At 42.9% G+C, this 25,800-nt stretch overlaps 1 protein-coding gene and 1 long non-coding RNA gene across 2 annotated transcripts; one reads left to right on the top strand and one right to left on the bottom strand.

Annotated features, from left to right (window-relative positions):
• Nucleotides 1-16: 16 nt before the first annotated feature.
• LOC111969908 (uncharacterized) lies at nucleotides 17-5,632 on the top strand. Its single transcript, XR_002878051.2, has 3 exons — nucleotides 17-279; nucleotides 3,660-3,747; nucleotides 4,804-5,632. It is a non-coding gene; the product is annotated as an uncharacterized lncRNA (long non-coding RNA).
• An 11,731-nt stretch (nucleotides 5,633-17,363) lies between these two features.
• On the bottom strand, nucleotides 17,364-25,066 carry LOC111969905 (cytochrome b-c1 complex subunit 1, mitochondrial). The gene is made up of 12 exons (XM_023996287.2): nucleotides 24,957-25,066; nucleotides 23,832-23,972; nucleotides 23,592-23,678; nucleotides 23,332-23,461; nucleotides 21,326-21,524; nucleotides 21,093-21,172; nucleotides 20,832-20,947; nucleotides 20,001-20,305; nucleotides 19,783-19,868; nucleotides 19,329-19,417; nucleotides 19,100-19,175; nucleotides 17,364-17,733 (listed from the first exon to the last, which is right to left on the bottom strand). The coding sequence occupies exons 1-12, from the start codon at nucleotides 25,017-25,019 to the stop codon at nucleotides 17,669-17,671; spliced, it is 1,437 nt and encodes a 478-aa protein (XP_023852055.1). The 5' UTR covers nucleotides 25,020-25,066; the 3' UTR covers nucleotides 17,364-17,668.
• Nucleotides 25,067-25,800: the final 734 nt, after the last annotated feature.

The following is a 25,800-nucleotide window of genomic DNA, read 5'->3' as shown; positions in this document are numbered from 1 at the left end:
ACTAAATTAGTGCTACTGTGCTGAACATAGGCTATAAACACTGAAATACATTAAATGTGTTCTTAATAAGTTTCACAGGACCAGAGGGAGTATCCGTGAAAATGATTCTGGTATTTTAATGCATGGTTTATTAATTACTTCGTCCAACTTTMTGTGAATAACGACATCATGTGGACAAATGTCAAATTACCTTCCAACACCCGTGAGGCTGCTCTCGGTCGAAGCACTGAACGGGCATATCGTCTAATGATTCCCGAGGCCGTCGACAGTATCAGAAAGGTATTCAATCTCAAGTACGTTCACTACGGTTGTAACCGCTCTGATGCACCTCAGACCGCTTCGGGGTAGTAAACAATGGGCTACAYTAAGTTGTCAACTACGGTCTCGGTTACGCAGGAAAGTGACCAAAATTAGGCCCCGGGGTTCAGTGACTCATCTGTATTTTCTTTTCAAATATCCGTTTCTATTTCTAAAAATAGCTCTTAACTTGTTTTGTCAATGTTGGTAGTGTAGTAGACTACACATGACAACAGAAACCAAAAGGGGAGTGATAGCCTACATTTGGGCTAGGACAGTTGTCTCATTATAGGCATTTATTTTATTCTTCAAAAATGTATGTAAATTAGGTATCATACAGATTGTGCTTTTTAATCGATGATAAAATGCTGCTCATAATGAACAGCGTATATTGTACTATACATTATACTATACGCTACTTCTGTATAGCCTATGGTAGGGTGTGTGTGTGTATATAACAGACCTTTATTGAACAATTAAGGCATATGCTATATTTCCTTCATAAACATATGCTTTGATGAACATCATTGTTGTAATTGCACACCATAATCTCAGACATTTTGTAGTCTATACATTAGCTCCGTGATAATGTTAGCTAATGTTTCTTTGTAATCATTTGCTGATGTATCTGAGTTCAGTAATGGTGTCCGATGTAAAAAAAAATAATAATAATAATAACTGTCAGAATTGCTGCTTAAAGAAGCAATCAGCAGTTGCTACATCTATTTTGGGATTTAMAAATTAATGACATGTACCCAGGGGTGTAATGCACCCCAAAAATCAGAGGGGGCACAAAGTATGTGAGGATGGCTGGGGAATGGTCCTGAGTTGGGGCTAGGCTCCCATCCATAAATTGGACAATTTTAGCATTTTTCAAACTCCTGAAAACTTTTTGTCTGGCAATTTAGAGCCATAATCATTATGCTTAAATATATTTTAAAAATATGTATATTTTTCTGCATATCTCTTGAGCTTTTTAAGAAACTAAATGTTTCTTTCCATCTCTGCTAAATTCTGGGTAAAAGGTTGAAAGGAACATGAGTTTTATTATGTAGGTCTACATTTAGAAATTGCTTGCTTTTCTCAAGTCTACCAACCTTGCCAGCAGGCATGSCAGKTAAGATTGTTAGACAAGCTAGCTCGTCCAACTTAATTGATGACTTGAAATGGCTTCTTGATACCTAGTTATGAGGCTGGGAGATTGGGAACCTATCTGGGCTAGCTYAACCCATCTTCATAAAATTGCTAGTTGGCTAGTAGTATTACAGAGCAACAACAACTATATATACATTTACAGTATTTTAATTAAAAAAWMTGTAAACAGGACAAATCTGAGGGGTGACTTGACCCTATGGGCATGACACCTCTGMATGTACCCAATGATTSTTGAATAATATAACTTSATGCCTCATTGTCATACCCCTTRAGAACCTTAAATATAAGCTTGTTTTACTCCTATATWTTTTTWAACAAAGTAAACAAACACTATATAGCCTCAAAACATGGTTAAAACTATACTTTTGATATCATGGATGGTCAGTCCATACACTTTTTACCAAACGGGGAAGGGAGTCACTTTGTTATTGTTTCTACTGCTGATTGCCACTTTAATTATCCAACTCACTTGGGATCAGGGACATAGCCAGGGTCTGAAAAAAAGTATTAAAATATCCACAAAATTTTAAGCTCCTTTACTGCATTTCTATACAATTAAAAACCACTCAAATGCTATTTGGAGAACAGCAAAAAGTAACCCAGCCGTTATCACATTGGATGCTTAAGTCGCCTCAGTCGATCTACAAACACATTGGCTATTAGCCATACAATTAGCCGCTACACATTAACTCACATTAACTCAGCACTGGGATTAAAGACTATAATTGAATACTTACAGGGATCTGTTAGCAGAAWWWWWWTMTTAACAAATARGTTTGCTTTACAGAACTTTTTTGTTGTTGCTGTTTTCCTGCTAKTTTCCTGCATTCTACACATTTTGCCATGACCTATGCCATGTTAATATATCGGAGTGAGAATGACCAACAAATTCAATGGGAGCCTCCTGGAGGTCAGTGCCCCTGGGTACGTACCCTGAGTGCCCGGTCAGTTATTTGGCCATGATTACTACAAGTTCAGATAGCTGGCTAGACTAACTAAACCATTTTACCATTTTACCATTATTTTTTTTTACTGACATGGGCAATTGTGTGAGTGACATATAACACGGTTTCGCTAACGCACAGACATGTTTCGAAATTGTACCTTGTGTATTCTACTATTCTAACTGAACATGAAGTTCAGACTTTGACTAAAAATATATATATGTTTACATTTAAAAAAAATGACAGATGTCCCGACCTCTGTGTTCTCATATGTAGCTACTGCCCTGACTGGGATCAAGTATAAATCAACTAGATGGATGATCTCTAAAACAGGGGCCTCTGTTTGTCTCTGAGGTCAATTTCCTCCCCGTACCATTGTCCTGTTGTCAAAGACCCGTTGGGAATGACGCAGGGTGATATTGCTTATTCCTTAGTGCTTTATTGGTTACTGATGCTTGAAATGAAGAAACACCTCTGACGTCAGTGCAGAATAAGCAAGCAGTACACAGAAATGAGGTTATATGATCAGATTTTATTTTGCAACCTTTCCTTACATTGTTACAAACACAATAAACAGAATTCAAATGGTTCCCGACCTATTACAATGTCATGAGACCATCTGCCTATATATTATTATTTATGCTCACTGTAGCGGAGACAAAAGACCAGCTTCATCTTATATTTGATCAGTGACATTTAACTGGCAAAATGTGTCATTCTTTTTACATAATGTTTTAGTCCAGGCAGTCAGTGGAACTTTTTGGCATAAAATGAGGTAAGAATTATGCAATGGAAATATAAAACAGATAAAGGGCAACACTTATTAACGACTTCAAGATGTCTTTTCCTCTAATAACAACACTTGTTTCATCCCCATGACCTATCCATCCCTCAACCTGCTTTTGTAAACCCACAACCCTGGTGAGGTGAGAATTGCCCCCCTAGCCTTTTCCAATGTGACCCCAGCCCTTATTTCCTTTTGCCGATGCGTGCCATCAGCTCTGCATTGGCAGCAGCCTTGGCTCTCATGTCGTGGTTCTTGGCCAGGTCTATGAGGACACTGAGGATGCTAGTGGGCACGTCCAGGGACAAGGCAAAGCGGGACCCTTGCTGGGCTCTCTTGGGGACCTGGGAGGACGGGCGTGGGGCTCTGGTCTCCCGGAGGGTTGGGTGAAACTCTAGGGGGAGCAGGGAGCCCAGAATGCCACTGCGGTTTACGATGTTGACAGCCAACAGGTCACTTTCTGTGTCTTCTTCTCCCAGCTTGGCACTGGCAGGGCCCATCCTTTGGCACAGGCTGCACAATGGCAGCAACAGAGCCAGGCTCAGACACAGACGCATGTCTCGCATGGTAAGCACAGTTGATCTGAAGTAGGAAAGGTGGAGAGGAAGACGGTCAATAACTCAATCTCATGCTTTAGTGTGAGAATTGTCCTACAATTTTGAGGCATTTGTTAATTTGTTCTAAATATACCATGGTCCTTGTAATGATGGTAAGGCACACCATTAATGTTTTCTCCATGCTATGTAGTTATCACAAATAATGGTTACCCACTGGGATGTATTTACATATCAGTGGTCCTAACGGACGCATAAACTTCCAAACATGGTTGAATTAGTGAAGAAATGTAGCGTTGGTCTTCAAACTCTATTTCTGGAGTACATCAGACRATTCAACACCTGTTCAATTCATAATTAAAGACATTCTGGTTCCTTAGATTTTTTTTTACAATCACATTTACTGTGTAAGTTGTGGTTCATCCTTGGAAAGTATAAAACACAATGTAAGCATCAGTAATAGGGACTTACCCAATGTCCTGGCTTAGAAGTAGTAAGGTCCCCAAAAGCCACCTCTTAGATGCAGGGTGGTGGCAAAGTATTGTTTTTTTTGTTTCCCTCTGTCCTCTTCTGGTTCTCACAGTATCTCTGTCAGTTTTGCCCAGCAAGTAGAGGAGCGACCACTGTAATGCAAGCACAGATTTTCAACTGGACTTCTCTCTTGTTACCCAAGACTCTATCTATCGTCCACGTGTCACTGCACCGTCACATCCAGCTTTCCCCCTACTCTCTGTTTATCTTGTACATCTCTCCGTCCATTGCCCTCCCATCTCATCCTGTCTCATTTCCTTTTCTGCCAAGGTTTGATATCATCCTCTTAGTCTAACAAGAACGTGATGGTAATTGCATTTTTTTGCTCTGTCTTGATTGGATATCACCCCCACCACCACTCTAAAAATACTGTATATTTATCTCTCACAAAGAGAAAATAAACACATGTTTTCTCATGCTTTAGACAGAGATGCTAGATTAGTAATAATTTGGTGGATGCTTATATTTGTGCTATTTCACACATGTACAATGTATTATACGCATGTTAAAATACCATAATTTTTGTGTTCATTTTTAGGATTACGCCCTCTGGTCCTGTCTACACTACTAAGATATGTGTTTTTTGCATATCCCAACTCCCCCTGAGACACCCTTGGAGAGTTGGGTCAGCCATCAACGGTGACCCTGGAGCGATTAGTGTCTTGCTCAATGGCACATCGACAGATTTTTCACCTTGTCTGTTCAGGGATTCAAACTAGCGACCTTTCAGTTACTGGTCCAARGCTCTAACCACTAGACTCCCTGCCACCCACATATATATAAAAAAAAATGCTTTGTACACTTTTAGGTTGACCAAGTGTCTTTTCTTTATGATACAACATTTCACCATCCTCAAACAATAGGTCCACGGGTATCAAGTAACAACACTATGGAACCCTGACCTGTTCACCGGACGTGCTACCATGTCCCGGACCTGCTGTTTTCGACTCTCTCTCTCCCTGTCTCTCTCCCTGTCTCTTTCCCTCTCCCTCTCTACCGCACCTGCTGTCTCGACCTCTGAATGCTTGGCTATGAAAAGTCGGATATTTACTTGTTGCATCCTCTACAGTCACTGTGATTATTATGACTCTGCTGGTCATCTATGAACATTTGAACATCTTGAAGAACGATCTGTCCTTAAATGGCCATGTACGTTTCTCTTCACCAAGCAAAGCCAGAATAGGCCTGGCCACCCCTCAGAGCCTGGTTCCTCTCTAGGTTTCTTCCTAGGTTCCTGCCTTTCTAGGGAGTTTTTCCTAGCCACTGTGGTTCTACATCTGTATTGCTTGCTGTTTGGCGTTTTAGGCTGGGTATCTGTAAAAGCATTTTGTGACATTTGCTGGTGTATAAAGGCCTTTATAAATATACTTGATTGATTTTAACTATGGTCTTTGAAAAGAGATTCAAACACTGAAAAATMAATGTGGATCTCTATCTCTGATTTTGAAGTTATCAATATTAACGTTTTACCTATGTGATTATCTTCTGTTCAGAGTGGAAGTTTAAGTTCTTCTACTCAGATCAGATTGACTTCACATCAAGGGCCGTTCGACTGTCACAGCACTTTGCCACTCAATCATCCTGTCCTTGAGTACTGTGACAGCAAAGCCACTCTACTGACAGATTCCTTTTGTCAATCCTGCCAACAGTAAACTGGAGGGTGTATGCAACTAGGGTTTAACTAAGTTAATCATCCAACAATGAGATCAACTGATCAATGACATACAGTATAGTCACATCCGAAATGATTGGCACCCTTGTTAAAGATGAGCAAAAATGACTATAAATGATACAAATACAGATAGATATATTGTATGCAATAGTATTTAATGCTACAATAATGTCTCAGAGAAATACTTTTTGTTTAACATGTTAAGAAAAAACATAAAAGATAGGTGTCAATGAATGGCACCCGTAACAATTCTTATGAATGAAATCAAACACAATTTTATCTGCATTAATTTTCTACTTTTTAAGTTAATCTCAGTTTAAGGAACTGTATTGTGAACTTTCATGGTTCCTGTTTCACTGAGGTATAAAAATGAGGTAACACACATGTAAAATCCATTTGTCATCCATCACCATGGAAAAAGGCAAATAACTCACAGATGAAAAGAGATAATAGTTATTGACTTTCATAATTCAGACAAAGGGTACAAAAAATGTATATCAAACTTATATACCACTTACCACTATTAGGGCAACAATTTAAGAATTTTAAAACCGCTGGAACAGGGAGAAGGATGCTTCAGAGGGTTAATAAAAGACCAAGGGCCACAGTCAGAGAATTACAGAACTTAGTCACATCCTTGGGTCTCCAAATCTACAATTAGATGCCACCTCCATGCCAATAGACAATAAAGAAGGGTTGCCATAAAAAATGCCTTTATTGAGCAACCAACAAATTAAATGCCTCGACTTTGCTAAACAGCATTGGCACCATTGCTATGGTCAAATGAGAAGAAAAAAGCGCTCTTTGGCCACGCAGACCAATGTTGGGTTTGGCGTCGATAGAAGGATGCATGCAGAAAAGAACATCCTACTGTATCTACTGTAAAACATGGATATTTGATGTTATGGGGCTGTTTTGCTTCCCCTGGTCCTGCTGCCCTTGTTAAGGTCAACGGCATCATGAACTCTATCAAGTGCCAGGACATTTTAGCCAAAAACCTAGTTGACTCTGCCAGGAGGCTGAAACCTGGTCGCAAGGGGATCTTTCAGCAAGACCATGACCTGAAGCACACTCAAAATCCACAAAGAAATGGTTAATTGACAACAAAATGGCCATCTCAATCTCCGGTCTTTGAAAACCTGTAGTTTGAATTAATAAGAGGGCAGTCCATATGCTCAGACCGAAGGATATCAAGGCTCTGCAAAGATTCTGTATGGAGAAATGATCTGTGATCCCTCCCAATGTGTTGTCAAATATTATACAACATAGTCTAAGTGCTTGTTATCCTCTCTCAAAGTATAAAAACCGGGATGGCAAAAATGTTGACCAATATCAGTTGGACTTTTCTTTATAACTTTTTAAACAAAATGTATTTTTCTCTGAGCAATTGTATTAGTATATAAGAATATCATTATTTTGAGCATACAATATATATATGTTTTAGCATACGATATACACTGAGCATACGAAACATTAGGAACATCTTCCTAATACTGAGTGGCACAAGAAAGCGTTCCACAGGGATGCTGGCCCATGCTGACTCCAATGCTTCTCACAGTTGTGTCAAGTTGACTGGATATCCTTTGGGTGGTGGATCATTCTTGATACACACGGTAAACTGTTGAGCATGAACCCAGTAGCATTGCAGTTCTTGACACAAACCAGTGCGCTTGGCACCTACTACCATACCCCATTCAAAGGCACTTACATTATTTGTCTTGCCCATTCACCCTCTGAATGGCACACATACACAATTCACGTCTCAATTGTCTCAAATCCTTCTTTAAGCTGTCTCATCCCCTTCATCTACACTGATTTAAACTGGATTTATCCAGCTTTCACCTGGATTCAGTCTGTCATGGAAAGTGTTCTTAATGTTTTCTATACTCCATGTATCTCAGTATTTGTATTATTTATTTTATAGAGMGTTTTTTTGTTCATCTTTATCAAGGGTGCCAACAATTTTGGATGTGACTGTATGTCTTGGGTGTGTGTTCAGTACGCGTTGACCCATTTATCATTGTTGTCTTGAACTGCACCATTAAGGATAGCCAGGGCCGTAGTTACAGGACACCGATGTCCAGACCTCGGTAATCTTTTTTWAAAAACACAAAAAGTTTTTTAAAAYGTTTCCCCAAACCATGGCAAAATGTGTTAAATTACAGGAAATTAGCTGTAAAACTGCCCCCCCCCKKAAAATCTGTAAATCAAATGTATTTCTTTACCTTTTGTTAATAAAATACTGCTTCTGCTAACAGATCCGTCTGTGTACTAAATTATAGTTTTTCATCCTGGAGTTAATGTGTAGTGGCTAATTATATAGCTAATAGGCTTTGTGTTTGTAGATTGATAATGTCTGGGCTCATTTTTGCTTGTTTCTTATCTTCTCCAAATAACATTTTAGAGTTTTTCAATTGTATAGAAATGCAGTAAATGAGCTTCAACTTTCTTAAAATGTATTGGATGGGGCTGTCAACCTCAAAAGGAGGAAAAAGGAAGACAAGCCTCTTTTGTTTCCTGTGTCACATCTAGCCCATCAAGACATTATCCTCATCTGACTAATGATAACCATGGTCTTACTTACACAACCTGAGCCAAGGGACTGGACCCTGAGGGCCACAGAGAGAAGGCCCCGCCTCATTCAGTGACCCTGAATGTAAACAGAGTTGGGGGTTGTACGCTTCATTCAACGTAGTCAGGTCAGTGGGGGACGATACATAAGCTATCCTCTCGGTAGCTACAGCAAGGAACAGCTTGAAATGGAGACGTCTTGAACGGCTGAAGGAATACCCAGTCTCCCCAGCAGACCCAGAATCATAGATAGAGCACAGATGATGAAGATCACTTTACTCATCAATCGTACACAAGGTCTAACCGAAGTTTGACTTCCGCTTTATCCCAACCCCTCTCAAAGACATGCATACAGCAGGGGGCTGCTGCACTGGGGTCCCGTGGAGCAGTTGTTTTGGGGGTTTCTTTGCTCAAGGGCACAACGGCAGGCAATGGCATTTAGGATTTGATATCAGCAGCCCTCCAGTTGCCAGCTCACTTCCTGACCAATTTTTACAGTTCGAACTGTCAACCCTACGTTGAGTAAAAGTCTAAAAGTATTTGGTTTTAAATATACTTCTGTATCAAAGGTAAATGTAATTGGTAAAATATAAAAAGTATGAATCATTTTTAAGTCCTTTATATTAAGCAAACCAGATGGCACCATTTTCTTGCGTCCCCATTTTCATTTCCTTGCTGTCCCCAGTCCACCTGGCCGTGCTGCTGCTCCAGTTTCAACTGTTCTGCCTGCGGCTATGGAACCCTGACCTGTTCACCGGACGTGCTACCTGTCCCAGACCTGCTGTTTTCAACTCTCTAGAGACTGCAGGAGCGGTAGAGATACTCTTAATGATCGGCTATGAAAAACCAAAAGCCAATGACATTTACTCCTGAGGTGCTGACTTGTTGCACCCTCAACAACTACTGTGATTATTATTATTTGACCATGCTGGTCATTTATGAAAATTTGAACATCTTGGCCATGTTCTGTTATAATCTCCACCCGGCCCAGCCAGAAGAGGACTGGCCACCCCTCATAGCCTGGTTCCTCTCTAGGTTTCTTCCTAGGTTTTGGCCTTTCTAGGGAGTTTTTCCTGGCTACCGTGCTTCTACACCTGCATTGCTTGCTGTTTGGGGTTTTAGGTTGGGTTTCTGTACAGCACTTTGAGATATCAGCTGATGTAAGAAGGGCTATATAAATACATTTGGGGTGTGTGTGTGTATAGCCAGGGGCACATGCCAACACTCAGACATAATTTACAAACGAGGCAGTAGGGATGACCAGGGATGTTCTCTTGATAAGTGTGTGAATTGGACCATTTTCCTATCCAGTACTTTTGGGTCTTAGGGAAAATGTATGGAGTAAAAAGTACATTATTTTCTTCAGGAATGTAGTGAAGTAAAAGTAAAAATATAAAAAGTACAGATACCCCKAAAAATGACTTAAGTAAAAATACTTTAAAATAGTACTTAAGTACTTTACACCACTGGCTACCTGCCGCCCTCATAAGGATGTGAGATGTCACAGTCCATATGACACAGTAGCAGAGTTGTGTCCTTACACAAAGCCGGGGGTATGACATTGGTTCTTTAAATAGGCTTTATTCATAGATATGCCAAACAAGATAACACCAATGAGCTGTCTCTCTGCCATTTGTCCACAACTCATCTGTAATTAATAAATATTTTTCTGTGTTCTGTTCCTGGAGATGACTGATTGGAAGAACATATTCACAGATTACATGTTGATTTGTTTTTTTTTTCAGGCACGGAATGGTTAGGTTGCGGTAAGAGTTCAGGTTTGGTTTAGCCATACAGCCAGTCATGTCTGTACAGTGAGAACAGGCAGATCCGTGATGTACCACACACCCCCCGCAAGTAGGGGGGTGGGGGCCACAGGCTCCAGTTGAATCCAGGTGAAAGCTATGATCCCGCCCCCTTAAATCCACTTTAAATCAGGTCAGATAAAGAGGAGACAGGTTAAAGGATTTTTAGACCTTGAGACAATTGAGACATGGATTGTGTATGTGTAGAATTGCAGGCAATTTGCTTTAAAACAGCAACATTTCTTTTCAGCCTAATGGCAAAATGAGTAGAAAAGCTGCATATGTTTCTCCTTCCCCTCTGGCAAAATGTGTCGAATTGTAGGAAGTTAGCTGTTTCCCTGCCCTTGTTGAGACCGCAAAACTGCAGTACGCCATTGAGGCAGATAGTAAATCTACTATCTTGAGAACAGGTAAATGGTCAAATAATATTATTATTATTATTGGTATGTTTAAGGGAAAGGGGGATAAGGGAGGTACATTTAGAGGGGGGGGGGAGTTGAAGCACAAATAAGGGGAGAGGAGATGCGGTTAATGGAGCATGTTTGTGCCGTCAGTAAAAATATATATATWTTTTTTTTTACTGCATCAGGGTACATAAACGTGGGCATAGTCAACTCTGGTATCATCATAAAATAACATCTGGACCAAACATTTGTTAGTGAGTCAGTCCTTCACTGAAGTGTAAATGAGAATTCCTGTCCCCTGTAAAGCGTTGTACTACAGTGACCTCTCCTGACATGTCTCCATCTATCTGATCATGCCCAAGCTGATGGAGTTTGGGAGTTGTGTTTGGTATGTATGTATGTATGTATACATACATACTGAACAAAAATATAAACACAACATGTAAAGTGTTGGTCCCATGTTTCATGAGCTGAAATAAGATTCCAGAAATATTCCATATGCACAAAAAGRTTATTTCGCAAAATTTCTTTGCATCCCTGTTAGTGATAATTTCTCATCTGYCAGGTGTAGAATATCAATAAGCTGATTGAAACAGCATGATCATTACACAGGTGCACCTTGTACTGGGGACAATGAAAGGTCACTAAAATGAGCAGTTTTGTAATACAACACAATGCCACAGATGTCTCAAGTTGAGGGAGCATGCAATTGGCATCTTAACCATAAGCCACCTCCAATATCATTTTAGAGAATTTGGCAGTACGTCCAACCGGCCCCACAACAGCAGACCAGGCGTAACCACGCCAGCCCAGGACCTCCACATCCGGCTCTTCACCTGCGGGATCGTCGGAGACCAGCCACCCGGACAGCTGATGAAAKTGTGGGTCTGCACAACTAAAGAATTTCTGGCACAAACTGTCAGAAACCATCTCAGGGAAGCTCATCTGGGTGCTTGTCATCATAACCAGAACCAACAGACCTCGAAGTGCTGTAAAGTCCAAATGAGACCTAAAGCCTCCTTATCAATTACAGAATCGTTTTTCTGATACTTATTACATTTCCGGGAGAAGAAACTGAATGGACACTCAACATTGTCATCATTCTCCTGGAGAAGCACAGCCCCAGCACCGATTTGACTGGCATCTACCTGCAATTTGAAAGGTTTCCCAAAATTTGGTGCTGCCAACATAGGTGCCAAACACAAAAGAGCCTTAACTGCATCAAATGCCTCTTGATACTGGGTGGACCAGAAATTCAGCCTTGGCCTTCAGATTGGTCAGGGGGGACACTACTACCGAAAAGTTTACAGAAAGCACGGTAGTAGCCCGCCATTCCCAGGAAGCGCATCAGTTCTTTCTTTGTGGAGGACTGTGGGAACTGCTTCACAGCCTGAACCTTGGCTTCCACGGGACAGACAAATCCCTGACCAACAACCGTGCCTAGGTATGTGACTGTAGCTTTGGCAAACTCACATTTTGCCAAATCAATACCATTGTCCAGCATATACTGCACCTCTGTTTCCAATTGCAGTCTCTTCTCAGATACACGATAAAATCTGTTTGATAGGCTTAGCATCTCCGATGTCTATATCATGCTCAATTAAGTGGGTTTGTGATAGAGTTTCAGAAAACAAAACAGGGTAGTTTCTAATAAGAGCTACCAATTCATCACGTTTCTCAGTGTCTAAATGATCTACCAAAACCCCAAGGTTTTGCAAAGTCTGGGAGTTTTTCAACCGACCTTGTAAGACCTCACCCGAAACTTTAACTTCCTCCTCTTCTCCCCCCTCCACCAAATTAAAGCCACAAGATGCAGTGACTGGAGCAGKAGTCAACGCTGACCTCACCGCTGGAGTGCCTTCAACTTTGCTTAGATCACAGGAGTGATAACATTTTAACAGGTTCACATGGCATAATTTAGAGGACTTCCTATGACTAGGGGTTTCAATAAGATAGTTCAAATCTGACACTTTACGCAACACAGTGAAAGGACCACAGTATTTTGCCTGAAAAGGTGAACTTAGAGGCAGAAGAGCAAGTACACGATCACCGGGACTAAACTCACGCAGCTCAGCCTGTCCGTCATATTTCAGTTTCATTTTCCGTTGAGAACATTTTAGTTTTTCTTTCGCTAGTTCACCAGCCCTATACAACTTCAACCTAAAACCATTTACATAGTCAATAAGGTTCCGYGGTGGTTCCTCAGGCAAACAKCCATCCTGCAACACTGCTAAAGGCCCACGCACCTTATGACCAAACACTAAGTCATTTGGGCTAAACCCTGTGCTTTCCTGCACGACTTCCCGAGCAGCTAGTAACAGCCAAGGTAACCCCTCCTCCCAATCTGCAGACAGTTCTGTACAGTATGCACGAAGCAAGGATTTTAAAGTTTGATGAAACCGTTCCAAAGCTCCCTGGCTCTGGGCATGGAACGCAGTAGACTTGTTGTGTTTAACTTTAAGCTGATTGAGAACCTGAGCAAATAAATGGGAGGTAAAGTTAGACCCCTGATCTGACTGGATGGTTTTTGGAATCCCAAATGTTGAAATAAATTGAGGTAACGCTTTAACTACTGATTTTGAAGTTATGGTACGCAAGGAAAAAGCCTCCGGATATCTAGTTGCTTGACACATAACAGTTAATAAGTAGCTATGACCTGACTTGGACCTTGGTAATGGCCCAACACAATCGATAAGATGCTCAAAAGGTTGCCCTACGGCTGGTATTGGATACAAAGGTGCAGGCTTTACAACCTSATTTGGCTTGCTTGTGCGCTGACACGTATCACAAGTTTTAATAAACTGAGATACATCCCGCTTTAAACGTGGCCAGAAAAAATAAAGTATGCGATCATAAGTTTTACGAACACCCATATGACCTGGTTCTCCTAGACCCTGATCATAGRGTGGAACCCATTTCCTGACCAACAGCCCATCAAGAAGAAAATAACACTGAGCACTATTCCTCACCACTGAATCAGGAACCACTTTATCAAACAGATCAGCCAAAGTAGTATCGGCCTTTTGCTCAGCCATCAATGAATCTCTAGAACTAGTCAACTGTTCTGTCTGGAGTTTGACTGGCAACTCAAGACTTTCTGTACTCTCAATCTCCTTACGAGAGGCCGCGCGGGTAACCGCACAAACTGGAAATACCTCAGGAGACAGTTTGAMCCGGAGATTCCCTTGCAGGGGACACTGAAGGTTGCTTCTTACAGATGTTTAGTTTGCCATCTGCCCACACCTTACTACCTGCCAAGTCATTCCCCAAAATCATGTGGACTCCCTCTACTGGCAACTGGGGTCTAACCCCAACATCTACATCACCCTCCACTAGACCACATTTTAGGGTAACTTCATGTAAAGGTCAAGAGAATGGAACTAAACTCATACCACATACCATTACACAACTGCCAGTATCAGACTCTTTAGAGAACGGCAAAACAGATTCCAGAATAAAATAATCTGAAGCTCCAGTGTCTCTTAAGATCTTGATTGAAACATTTTGGTTGCCATTTACCAGGGACACTACACCATCTGAAATAAAGGCTGAAAAATCACKGCGGGAATAAAGGCTGAAAAATCACAGCGGGAAGACTGAGAATCACACTCAACTAGTGGCTAAAACAGCTCACCCTGGTGGTCAGAGGCTGTAACAGAAGCTGCCATCACAGCAGGTTTAACTTGACCTGACTTTTTGGATTTAAGCCGAGGACAATCTTTCTTCCAATGTCCTTCAACTAAACAGTAGCGACAAGTATTAGCATTAACCGGTGCTTTAAGTCCTCCAGACCCAAACTTCTGCTGAGGCCTTTGGAAAGAAGCTCCAAAAAAAGGTGACCTACTATTCCTAGGAGTAAAGTTATTTTTATGGTACATGTCACTGTTTGACTCAAAATGGCTTTTATGCGTTAGCCTGTACTCATCTGCAAGGATTGCTGCATCACTTGGAGACTTAACTTTACGTTCATTCATGTATGTAGCAACCTGGTCAGACACAGAATTTTTTAACTGTTCTAACACAATCAAATTAGACAGACCCTCAAAAGTACTAACTTCAGAAGCTGTACACCAACGATTAAATGCAGAAGTCAAATTACGAACAAACTCAGAATAGGTTTGTGAATCTAACTTTTTCCTGTAACGAAAACGTTGACGATATGCCTCTGGCACAAGCTCATAGACCTTCAGAACTGCTGATTTAACTTMAGCAAAAACTTTACTGTCAGCTACACTCAGTGCTGCAAAAGCCTCACGTGCTTTACCTGTAAGTACACATTGCAACAACATAGTCATGTCCAAATCTGACCAAGCTCTAGTTTCCGCAATACGCTCAAATAAAGCAAAGTATGTGTCTGGATCTGACTCATCAAATTTAGGCAACAAACGAAGATTCTGTGAAACATCAAACTGTGGTAGTCRTTCTGGTCTATTAGCATTTCTCAATCGCTCTCTCTAACTGCATTTGCAACAGCTCCCTCTGCTGCTCAAAAGTTAATGAAGGGCTAGACTGAAAACTTGCACCCTCACTGCTAGCAGACTGACCGCCAAAAACACCCATTTCCCTAAGACCCTGCTTTAAGCTAGTTTTAACAGTCTCTTAATTTTTTTAATCAACAATCTCAATCTGATAATGTTCAGCAATTTCAATTAACTGCTCCTTAGTACACAACTCTAAGACTACCTCGGAAGGAGCGTGAACAAAACTACTCAAAATGGAAGACATTTTCCTCAACCAATACAACTATTACAAATGCTCCAAAAACACACAACTCACCTGCTGTCAGTCTGGGTTCAAGGACAGGAGCCACACCCCACTATCCTCCAAAAACAACTAACTAACTGGCCCTGGTCTTCGTGCAGTCACGTGGTGGGGTTTTATGCACACAAAACCAGTGGAGTGGAAAAGACAACCAGAAACTGGCGGCCCTCCCATAACCACGGAGGTGCTCCCGAGCCAATGTAAGGGAAAAGGGATGCTCTACCCACGTTCACTGCCACCGAAAACAAAAACACCATGAGCCTCCTATTGACACTCGCTGATAAGCCTGAACAGGAGAGGACTCCCACCTGAACAAAACCCAGAAAACCCAGAGTGAATTGCTTAGSTACCAAGCTATCTGAACCAAAAGAACACATGGCGCTCAATGCTCTCTTCAAAAAAAATTGGCCCAACCAAAACATCCCCTCAAACAATTTTTTGGGGGGGCAATCTGAACTAAACTAACCCAAGTTAACTACTGTCCCGGACGAGCCCCCACTTGTCACAGGCCGGCTCATAGCCTGTGACAAAAATGAGGGGACACGAACAACAGGTATAGGCCAATTAAAAATGTTCTTTATTATAAACCAAACTATTAACTTTAAACTAAGAAAAAGGAATGAGGTGTGGAAGTATCATAATGTAAGGTGTATGTAAAGTGCATGGATGCGTGAATCTGTGTGTGTGAATATGACTGAGTGAAAACTATGCAAAACTACAAAGGAACAAACAAAACAGGATCATACCTGGAGGAGCAGAGAGAGAGAGATTAGTGAAGCAGCAGTTTAAATACCCTGAGCCCAGGTGACTCCAATCACTAACGACCCTCCTCTGCCTGCAGGAGGAACAGCCCCCTGCACTGCAGGGGAGCCGTGACAACAGCGTGTTCCAATTCCCGCCAATATTCAGCAACTTCGCACAGCCATTGAAGGAGTGGGACAACATTGCACAGGACACAATCTACAGCCTGATCAACTCTATGTGAAACAGCCTGATCAACTCTATGTGAAGGAGATTTCGCACTGCGTGAGGCAAATGGTCACACCAGATACCATTTTTTWAAATCCATGCCCCTACCTTTTTGTAAGATATCTGTGACCAACTGATGCATATCTGTATTCCCAGTCATGTGAAATCCATAGATTAGAGCCCAATGAATTTTTTTCAATTGACTGGTTTCCTTATATGAACTGTAAAATCTTTTAAATTGTTGGTTATTTTTGCTCAGGTGAAGTTACAGTACATATCCCTTGTTTACTCTTCCCTAGTGYCAGATAGATGGGGTGTCACATCACTCGTGCCTCAGTCATAGCAATGTTTTCCTTTTGTCTAACTGATCCTGTGTAATCTGTGGGGACATCCAGGCAATTACTGATATTCTATCAGCCACAATGGGAGAGATCTGTAATCTACTTAACATTTGATATTCATAGGTCAAATATTTTATACATTGGAAGACATGTCATTTCATGACTGATAATCTCCTCCCTCGTCAATAAAGCATGTTCATACCATTGACAGTGTTAGAAGATCAGTTCATACTGGAGTGATCTTGTKCCTCTGGTGGGTAGAAGTGGTCCCTGCAGCTCAAGTCAGAGGAACAGGAGTTTTAACCCAACTATTGTGGCTGAATTAGAACAAGAACTAAATACTGGAATTATGCCATTTGATACAAAAACAAGGATAGATCATAACATGTTAATTCTTACTAATCTAATTCTGTGTGGGACAATGACTCACAAACACGTTTTACTTGAATGTCAGAATGAGTTTATGTACAATAGGACAGAAACAAAACATTACCTCAATTCATAAATACTTCTCCACAACTGGTTGTACAGTGCTATGATTGTACACTGCATGTGTTCAGGTGTTCCCCTCTGTTCTCCAGAGCAGTACCAGGTGCCTGAAAAGGCTCAGTGATACTAACAATCTTCTGTATTACAATCTTTCAAGATCATCAGTGACAAATACAAGGAAATAGAACACTCAACTTATGCACACCCTCAACACACCATGGTTCTCTCCCTCATAACCAACTAGAACTGAAGTAGTGAGAGGAGAGATGGAGAGAAGGCCTGGAGTCCATACTGGTCTGTGCTAATGAGCTGAGGCAGTTCTCGGTTRTTTACTCTTGCAGTGATGGGAGGAGTATGGAAGTGGAGGAGCGTAGCAACACTATGGGGGATCTTAGAAGCGGAGCCAGTACATGGCACTGCGCATCCTGTTGTAGTCAGGCAGCTGCTCAATAGGGCCTGTACAACAGAGAGAAAGACAGATGAGAGAAGGATAGAGTCTGGACTTCCAGACTCTATCCTAGACAAGAGGATAAAGGTGCAAAGGCTGCTTGGAAGGAATACTGATGTGTGGTAACTAGGGATGCAAATTTCTGTAAATTTTTCTGCCGAATGACGACCATCATTAACCGGTCAACAAACTTAATTTTTTACCAAGGTAAAATAGTGATCAACAAACTATGCATGCATACAAGGAACTGACATTTTTCATTAAGAGCTTAATGGAAACATGCAACAATAACAAGCCTATTGTCTTAGTCAAAAGACTATAGCCTATTATTTAACATCCACCTCCTGTAATGAAGCAGACAATTTAACATTCAAACATTTGCCAAAATGCAATAGTGGGCAAACACTGTTCTGAACAGCGCACCCAAGGCTCCCGAGTAGTGCAGCGGTCTAAGGCACTGCATCTCAGTGCAGTGCCTTAGAGACGTACGTCACTACAGGCCCTGATTCAATCCCGGGCTGTATCACAACCGGCCGTGATCGGGAGTCCGATAGGGAGGCGCACAATTGGCCCGGCGTCATCCGGGTTTGGCCAGGGTAGGCCGTCATTATAAAATAAGAATTTGTWCTTAACTGACTTGCCTAGTTAAAATAAAGGTTAAATTAAACCTAATGCGAGCGATTCCATATTAGAAATCTCAGAAACAGAGGGATTCTAATAGCAACAACTACAATGGGTTGTTAATATGACTAGGATTGTGCTTCTGGACAACAAAAATAAGTTGATATGAAAACCAATAGAACAGGAAAGAATTGCTGGTTAATGTCAAGAGGAAGACTTTATAAAATAATTGGCTCCAATTAACAATATGTCCCACTTGGATTTTGGCAAGGCTACTTTGAAGCAAGGTAAGAATTGCCTCTATGAACTAAAGTAAAACGTTCAGGTTTCAAACAATTCTACTGCCTCAAGGTCACATTGCAAAGTGGCGTGTGACGCGCTGATAGCCTCCCGCTGACTATGGTCTACGCACACGAATGGGAGGTGTGCTTTAATTATGTGTTGAGATGGAGAAATAAAGTAGCTCTAAAATCATGGCCATCAACAGTTACACTCGATTGCATTTAGAATAGTTATTTGTTGCGCAATGACTGGGCTTACGAAAGCACGTTTCACTCCTGTACCGGCTTTTTGAGGAGCTGCTCTTGTGCTGTCTGACAGGTGATAGGCTATTCCGTTTCTCAAACTAGGCTCTGTAAGCTGTGCGCATGTGATAAGATTTTTTTTTAAACCTAGAGACCGATAAGCATGACCAGTCAAAGGTATTTTTCGGCAGCTAACCGATTTAAGTCAACATCCCTTGTGGTAACTTACCAACAGCAGAAACGGCGGGACACTTGTCATAGATGTATTTGGAGCAGACGTCACGCACCATCTTGGGCGTCACAGCCTGGGGGGGAGACAGGGACAGAGATGGTAGGAAGAATGTGGGTGAACGCAGTGGGGGTCGGTTTGGAAGAAAGAGGTGCAGAAATAGCACCCTCTAGGTGGTAGGAGGGTGTAACAGKCGTATGTGTGGTGCAGTGAAGGGGGTTGTACTCACGTTGATGCGGACGTCCCACTCGGCTAGAGGGATACGGCGGCCGTAGTTCAGGACATGTCTGCCGATGTCATCACATATCGGTGTCGTTCCTACAGGAGAGCAGTAAGGCAGTGTTAGTGGGGACCAAGGAGTACTAGTTCACCATGTCATCTCCAGTACCACACCAACATTAAAACGGGAAAAAACAGCACATTTCTATGTTTTGTAGTAAGAGGAAGATGAGTTTTTCCAATTAAATCAACCAATTAGAAGGCAACACCTACTCACAATTGGTTAAAATCACACCGATGTCATTGGAAACACACATCTTCCTCTTTCAATACAAAACAAATGCGCCAATTTTTTAATTATTTTTTAATTTTTACATGTTGATGTTGGTGTGGTGCTGGAGATGAGAACATTTCTGAAATGTCCATTGAAGTTTCTTATGGGCTACATGAGGTAAAGATCTTACCGTTGAGCTGTCCCACCAGGCTGGCCTTGAGGGCATTCTTGGCTCTGGCAATGTCACTCTCTGTCACTGTGGTGCACAAGTTCATCCTTCAGGGAGAGAAAGGAAAAAGGTGGGTCACTACCATCAAATGTAAAAATACACAGGCTGAGGACCAGTGTTCGACGAGGACTGCATCCATGTGTAGCGCTTGAGTGTACGTATTGTAAATCCCAACTAACCATGCGTTCTGTGACCAGTGCATCATGTCGTCGATGTGGTGTTTGTCAGTGACAAAGTAGATGCCCAGCAGACCAGTGTCGCTGTAGGAGGAGTGGAAGGCCTGGAAGCTGTGGCACAGACTCTCCTCTGAGGCTAGACGAGCCAGGCGACTGCTCAGGTGCTTTCCACCACCGAAAGTGATGTCATAGCTGCCAATGATGGAGTTGGCCACCATGAGAGGCACTATGTCTGGGCTGGCGGCACTGGCACCCTCCACGGCGATGGCAATGTGTGCCAGGGGCATATCGTCATCACGCATGCGGATCTACAAAGAGGGAGACAACGCAGGGTTAACAATATGAACATTCTTAATAGAACAAAGAAGAAAAGCCCCGGGCCTCCCGAGTGGCGCAGCGGTATAAGGCACTGCATCACTACAGCCTGGGGTTCCATCCCATTACCGGCCGTGACCGGGAGTCCCACAATTGTCCCAGCGTTGTCCAGGTTAGTGGAGGGTTTGGCCGGGGGCTTTACTTGGCTCATCACGCCCTAYTCGACTCATTGTGGCGGGCCGGGCYCCTGCAGGCTGACTTCGGTCATCAGCTAAACGGTGTTTCCTCCGTCACATTGAAGCAGCCGGCTTCCGGGTTAAGCGAGCGGGTGTCAAGAAGCACGGTTTGGCGGGTCATATTAGAGTCTCTCTCTCTCTCTCTCATTGGGGAGTTCCAGCAATGAGACAAGATTGTAATCACGGAAAGGGGGTGGAWGTGACAGAATAAACCCTCTGATGGGATGCCTGTGCCCTTGTTCAGACATCGGTAAATTCAGACAGAGACCGGAGCGTTCCTCACCTCGCTGCCAGAGAAGCGGCAGGGGGACAAAACAGGCACAGCATCATCCTCGTACTCAAAGGAAACGCCACTGAAGTGCTGCTTGGCCAACCCAACCAGCTCCTCGTGAGTCACACCTACACAGGAGACYGGCAGTGAGCCATTACAAACAAGGACGACATTACACACACACAAAACAATCAATCAGGGCCGGTTTGTATTTGCATATTATACCTCTCTACACAGCCTTAACATGGCAGTGTTAATGTATGGGAGACATACCTCCAGCAGCTGCCAGCACCATGCGGGGGGCCTTGTAGTGGCTCCTGATGAAATCTACCAGATCCTGTCGACTCAAAGTCCTGAAGGGAAGAGACAGATCAAAACTAACTCGGAATGCTGTGAAATGTAACAGGATGCTGTAACGGGTATGTGGGACTTTCCCTAGTGTTTTGGCTTGGCCCTAGCATGCTCTGACCCAATAAGATTCCCTGGTAGGCTCAGTGTGTGTGTACCTGGCGTTTTGGGATGGCCCCAGAACACTGTGTCCTAAGGGGGTGCCCTGGAAAGCTGTAGCGTGCAGCAGGTCCAGACACACGTCCTGCAGACTGCCCTCCACCTCCTCCAGCTCTTTCAGCACTACACTCCTCTGCTGCTCAATGTCAGCCTCGCTCAGGGCATTGCTCTGCAGCACCTCAGATAACAGCGCCACCGCTGGGAATAGAGTACTGATTCAGTACACACACATATATATATATATAGCCACGACAATAACTAGAGGACATGCACAGTAAACTATACTGAACAAAAATATAAACACAACATGTAAAGTGTTGGTCCCATGTTTCACGAGCTGAAATAATAGATCTCAGAAATGTTCCATARGCACAAATTTGTTTACATCCCTATTAGTGAGCATTTTTCCTTTGCCAATGTAACCCATCCACCTGGCAGGTGTGGCATATCAAGAAGCCGATTAAACAGCGTGATCATTACACCGGTGCACCTTGTACTGGGGACAATAAAAGGCCTCTCTAAAATGTGCAGATGTCACAACACAATGCCACAGGTGTCTGAAGTTGAAGGAGGGTGCAACTGGCATGCTGACTGCAGGAATGTCAACTAGAGCTGTTGCCAGAGAATGTAATGTTAATTTCACTACCATAAACTGCCTCCAAAGTCATTTTAGAGAACTTGGCAGGGAGTCCAACCGGCCTCACAACCACAGACCAGGACTGCCACATCCAGCTACATCACCTGTGGGACTGTCTGAGGGGGGTGGGAGGGGTGATGAGCATTTGTTTAATAAAGCCCCTTTGTGGAGAAACTCATTCTGATTGGCTGGYCCTGGCTGCCAAGTGGGTAGGCCTTTGCCCTCAAATGGCTGCMCCCCTGCACAGTCATGTGAAATCCATAGATGAGGGCCTAATTAATTAATTTCAATTGACTGATTTCCTTACGAACTGTAACTGTCAAATTGTTAATTGTTGCYTTTATTTTGTTCAGTATAATTGACCAAAAGGCAACAGGTGCTTTACAACTACAGTGGATTCGGAAAGTATCCAGACCCCTTCATGTTTTCCACATTTTGTTACGTTAGTCTTATTCTAAAATTGATAAAATTACATGTTTACCTCAATCTACACACAATACCCAATAATGACCTAGCAAGAAAAGTTTTTTCAAAAAGTATTCAGACCCTTTGCTATGAGACTCGAAATTGAGCTCAAGTGCATCCTGTTTCCATTGATCATTCTTGAGATGTTTCTACAACTTGATTGGAGTCCACCTGTTGTAAATTCAATTGATTGCACATGATTTGGAAAGGCACACACCTGTCTATATAAGGTCCCACAGTTGACAGTGCATGTCAAAGCAAAAGCCAAGCCATGAGGTCAAAGGACTAGGAGACTAGTCAAGGTAAAGATGAACGGAGCAAAGTACAGAGAGATCCTTGATGAAAACCTGCTCCAGAGCGCTCAGGACCTCAGACTGGGGCAAAGTTTCACCTTCCAAAAGGACAACGACACTAAGCACACAGTCTATCCAATGCAGGAGTGTCCTCAGTACAAGTCTCTGAATGTCCTTAAGAGGCCCGGACTTGAACCCAATCGAACAACTCTGGAGAGACCTGAAAATAGCTGCCGTGACGCTTCCCATCCAAACTGACAGAGCTTGAGAGGATCGCTGCCAACGGTGCTCCAACGAAGTACTGAGTAAAGGGTCTGAATACTTATGTGATTGTCTAAAAAACAGTTTTTGCTTTGTCATTATGGGTTGTGTGTAGAGCCGATGAGGGGAAAAAACAATGATCAGTTTTAGAATAAGGCTGTAATGTAACAAAATGTGTAAAAGGTGATGGGTCTGAATACTTCCCGAATGCACTGTATATACACAAACACTCCCTCTCTATGACCAGGGGCTTATAAGAACCCCACCCCACATACACACCACTGAATTATCACATCTTATAAACAGTCTCCATTCCTTATTCCTGTCTCATTGTGTCTGGTTGGCACACCTTTGGGCAGGTCCTTGGCCAGGGTCTTCATGTAGTAGGCAGTGTGCTCCCGGGAAGTGTATGCACTCAGGTGAGCACCCATGGACTCCACCTGCTGCTCCAGGGCCATCTGGGGGTGCTTCTTTGTCCCCTAGGGAAAAGAAACAAAGGGAAAAGGGGGAGAACAGAAAAGTGTCAAATGCTTTTGGGCCAGTCTGGTGCAGTAGTTAAGTGTGAAATCCCTTATGAGACTCAAGGTAGATGTCACAGCTGTTATGTACCTTGAAAGCCATATGCTCCAGGAAGAACCCAGCTCCATTGTTCTTCTCAGTCTCGTAGCGACTTCCACAGTTGATCCACAACCCAACCTGAGAGAGAGTACAGGTGGAACTTATACCGTGCTGCGCAAACAAATAGACAGCCAGGTTCATCTGAAATGTGACTGTATTACGCAACGTTTCCCAAAACCATCATGAACAGTACTTAGATTGTATAATCAATGACACAGCAGAGGTCCTTACAGTGCATGTGCCATGTCCAGTCTCCTCGGATGCGATCCTCAGGCCATTGTCCAGGGCAGTGAGACGGGTCTCCGGAGCTCCTAGAAGGCTCTGGGCGTAGGTCACCGTCGCCTGGCCACGCCGTAGAGACAGCAGGATGGGCTAGAGGGAGAGGATAGTCAGCTGTAAAGAGATTCTTCAGCAAATAGTAAATTAATTTGGTTGTGTTGATAAAGACTACAGCTGGTGTACGGATTCCATGTATGAAATTGTCTGCTAAATGACTTAAATGTAAATGTAAATTGTTGAAATAATTTGTAGTAATGGGATATAGAGTCAGCAAAATATGAATTTTTCCAACTCAATGTCATCATGGCCAATAAAAAAATTTAATGGACAAGAGAAAGTGCTTGTGGGGTGATCTGCTGACTTGATCCCACAATAAGTGATAYCTACCAATTTACATGTACAGCCTGTCGACCTTGCTAGCTAATACGTTGGAGGTAACAGTGAGGGGCTATTTTTTTTATCTTCAGTGAGGGTCCGTCAAGAAAACACTTCACCGGTTAGCTAGCATAGCAGCCCACTACAGTTTGCAGTCAAAATAAACTTKATAGTTAGCCAAGATCATATAATGACTTTCTAGCGAGCTCAAATTAACATATGGCCAGTGGAATGTGATTACCAGTCAGCAACGCAACTGGTCGACTACTAAAATATACTGTCATCATTTATCTGGACAAGAGGTAACCAACATCTGCTAGCTAACTGGTTAACTTAACGATTGGGCAGATAGCTAAGGACAACGCGGAAGATGGTCCAAATGACCTTGGGTTAGTTKTTAAAATCGAATAAACGCAGGTATAGGTTAACTAACATGATGTCAACATTTCCACTCATATTACGTAATCTACAGTGATGTGTTGCGCCTTTCCTGCCAATATAATGTTTACCGGCTAGCTATCACTTTGTCTGGTTACACAGCCAAGATAGCTCGCTAACGAGCTACAGCCAGAGACATACCTCTGCTACAGCCTACACAGGGGCCTACTTTTTTTCGCTGTGGTGAAGGAAATGCAGATACCAACCAACAACGTTATTTTCCTTACAGACCCCTCAAATGCCAAGATGTTCCTGAATACTTACGCTACGTGCTTTGGCTAGGGCTCGACCCACAGTGCACCCGACTCGGCACACGGACGCTGCCATCTTTTCCTGGCAAATAAAGAAAGATCAGCTGCGCGCACGTTCCACAACGTGGACGCACGCGAAGTCCTGTATAGAACTGTGACGTCAGCGGTTGACGCAAGCAGCAGCGTCAACAAGTCGGACAAAGGCTACACTGTAGCAGCATACACTGTTATCTAAATGACAGTATTATACAGAAATGCTAAACAATCTAGCTAAGTGGATTCAATCCTGACTTTATTATAATGAGGTAGGCCTACAATGGCTGAGTGCAAAAAACTGCTTAAAACATTAAGCAACAGTAGTCCAATACCCCCCTCTGTCAGGAGCTCTTGTAAGTTCCCCTCCATACACATATGGTCCTGATCACCCTATGGGTGAGGTTCTTGTGCCTGGAGATGTTCTGGAACCTGATCCCAGCATGGGGTACCAGAGGAGTGGGCACAAGCAGGGCAGGGGGCTCCTTGTCTGGGTCTTGAAGGTTGATGACCTCCAGAGGAAGGAAACGGCTTTTGTAACWATCAGGGGCAGCAGGGGGCTTATAACTCTGGGGCCTTATAACCCGGGGTCTCTACCAGCAGTCCATGGTAATGGACCTGGGTGGCAGATGGAGGGAGTTGACAAGGCTCAGGCGCTGCAACCTCCAGGACTCTCTGGCCAGCAGCCTTCAGGCACCTCTTAGAAGAGGCCGGCTTGGGTTTCTCTGCCACAGCCTCGTTGTCCTTGCTTTGGTGATGCCGTCTGGTTCGAGACTCTGGGGAATTGGATGTTTTTTTTAGGATGACGGCGGGCCATTTTATCT

Source organism: Salvelinus sp. IW2-2015, linkage group LG11 (assembly GCF_002910315.2).
Source record: "Salvelinus sp. IW2-2015 linkage group LG11, ASM291031v2, whole genome shotgun sequence".
In the NCBI taxonomy this organism is placed as follows: Eukaryota; Metazoa; Chordata; class Actinopteri; order Salmoniformes; family Salmonidae; genus Salvelinus; species Salvelinus sp. IW2-2015.
Note: the sequence above shows the minus strand (reverse complement) of the source record. Positions and strands in the feature narration are given on the sequence as shown.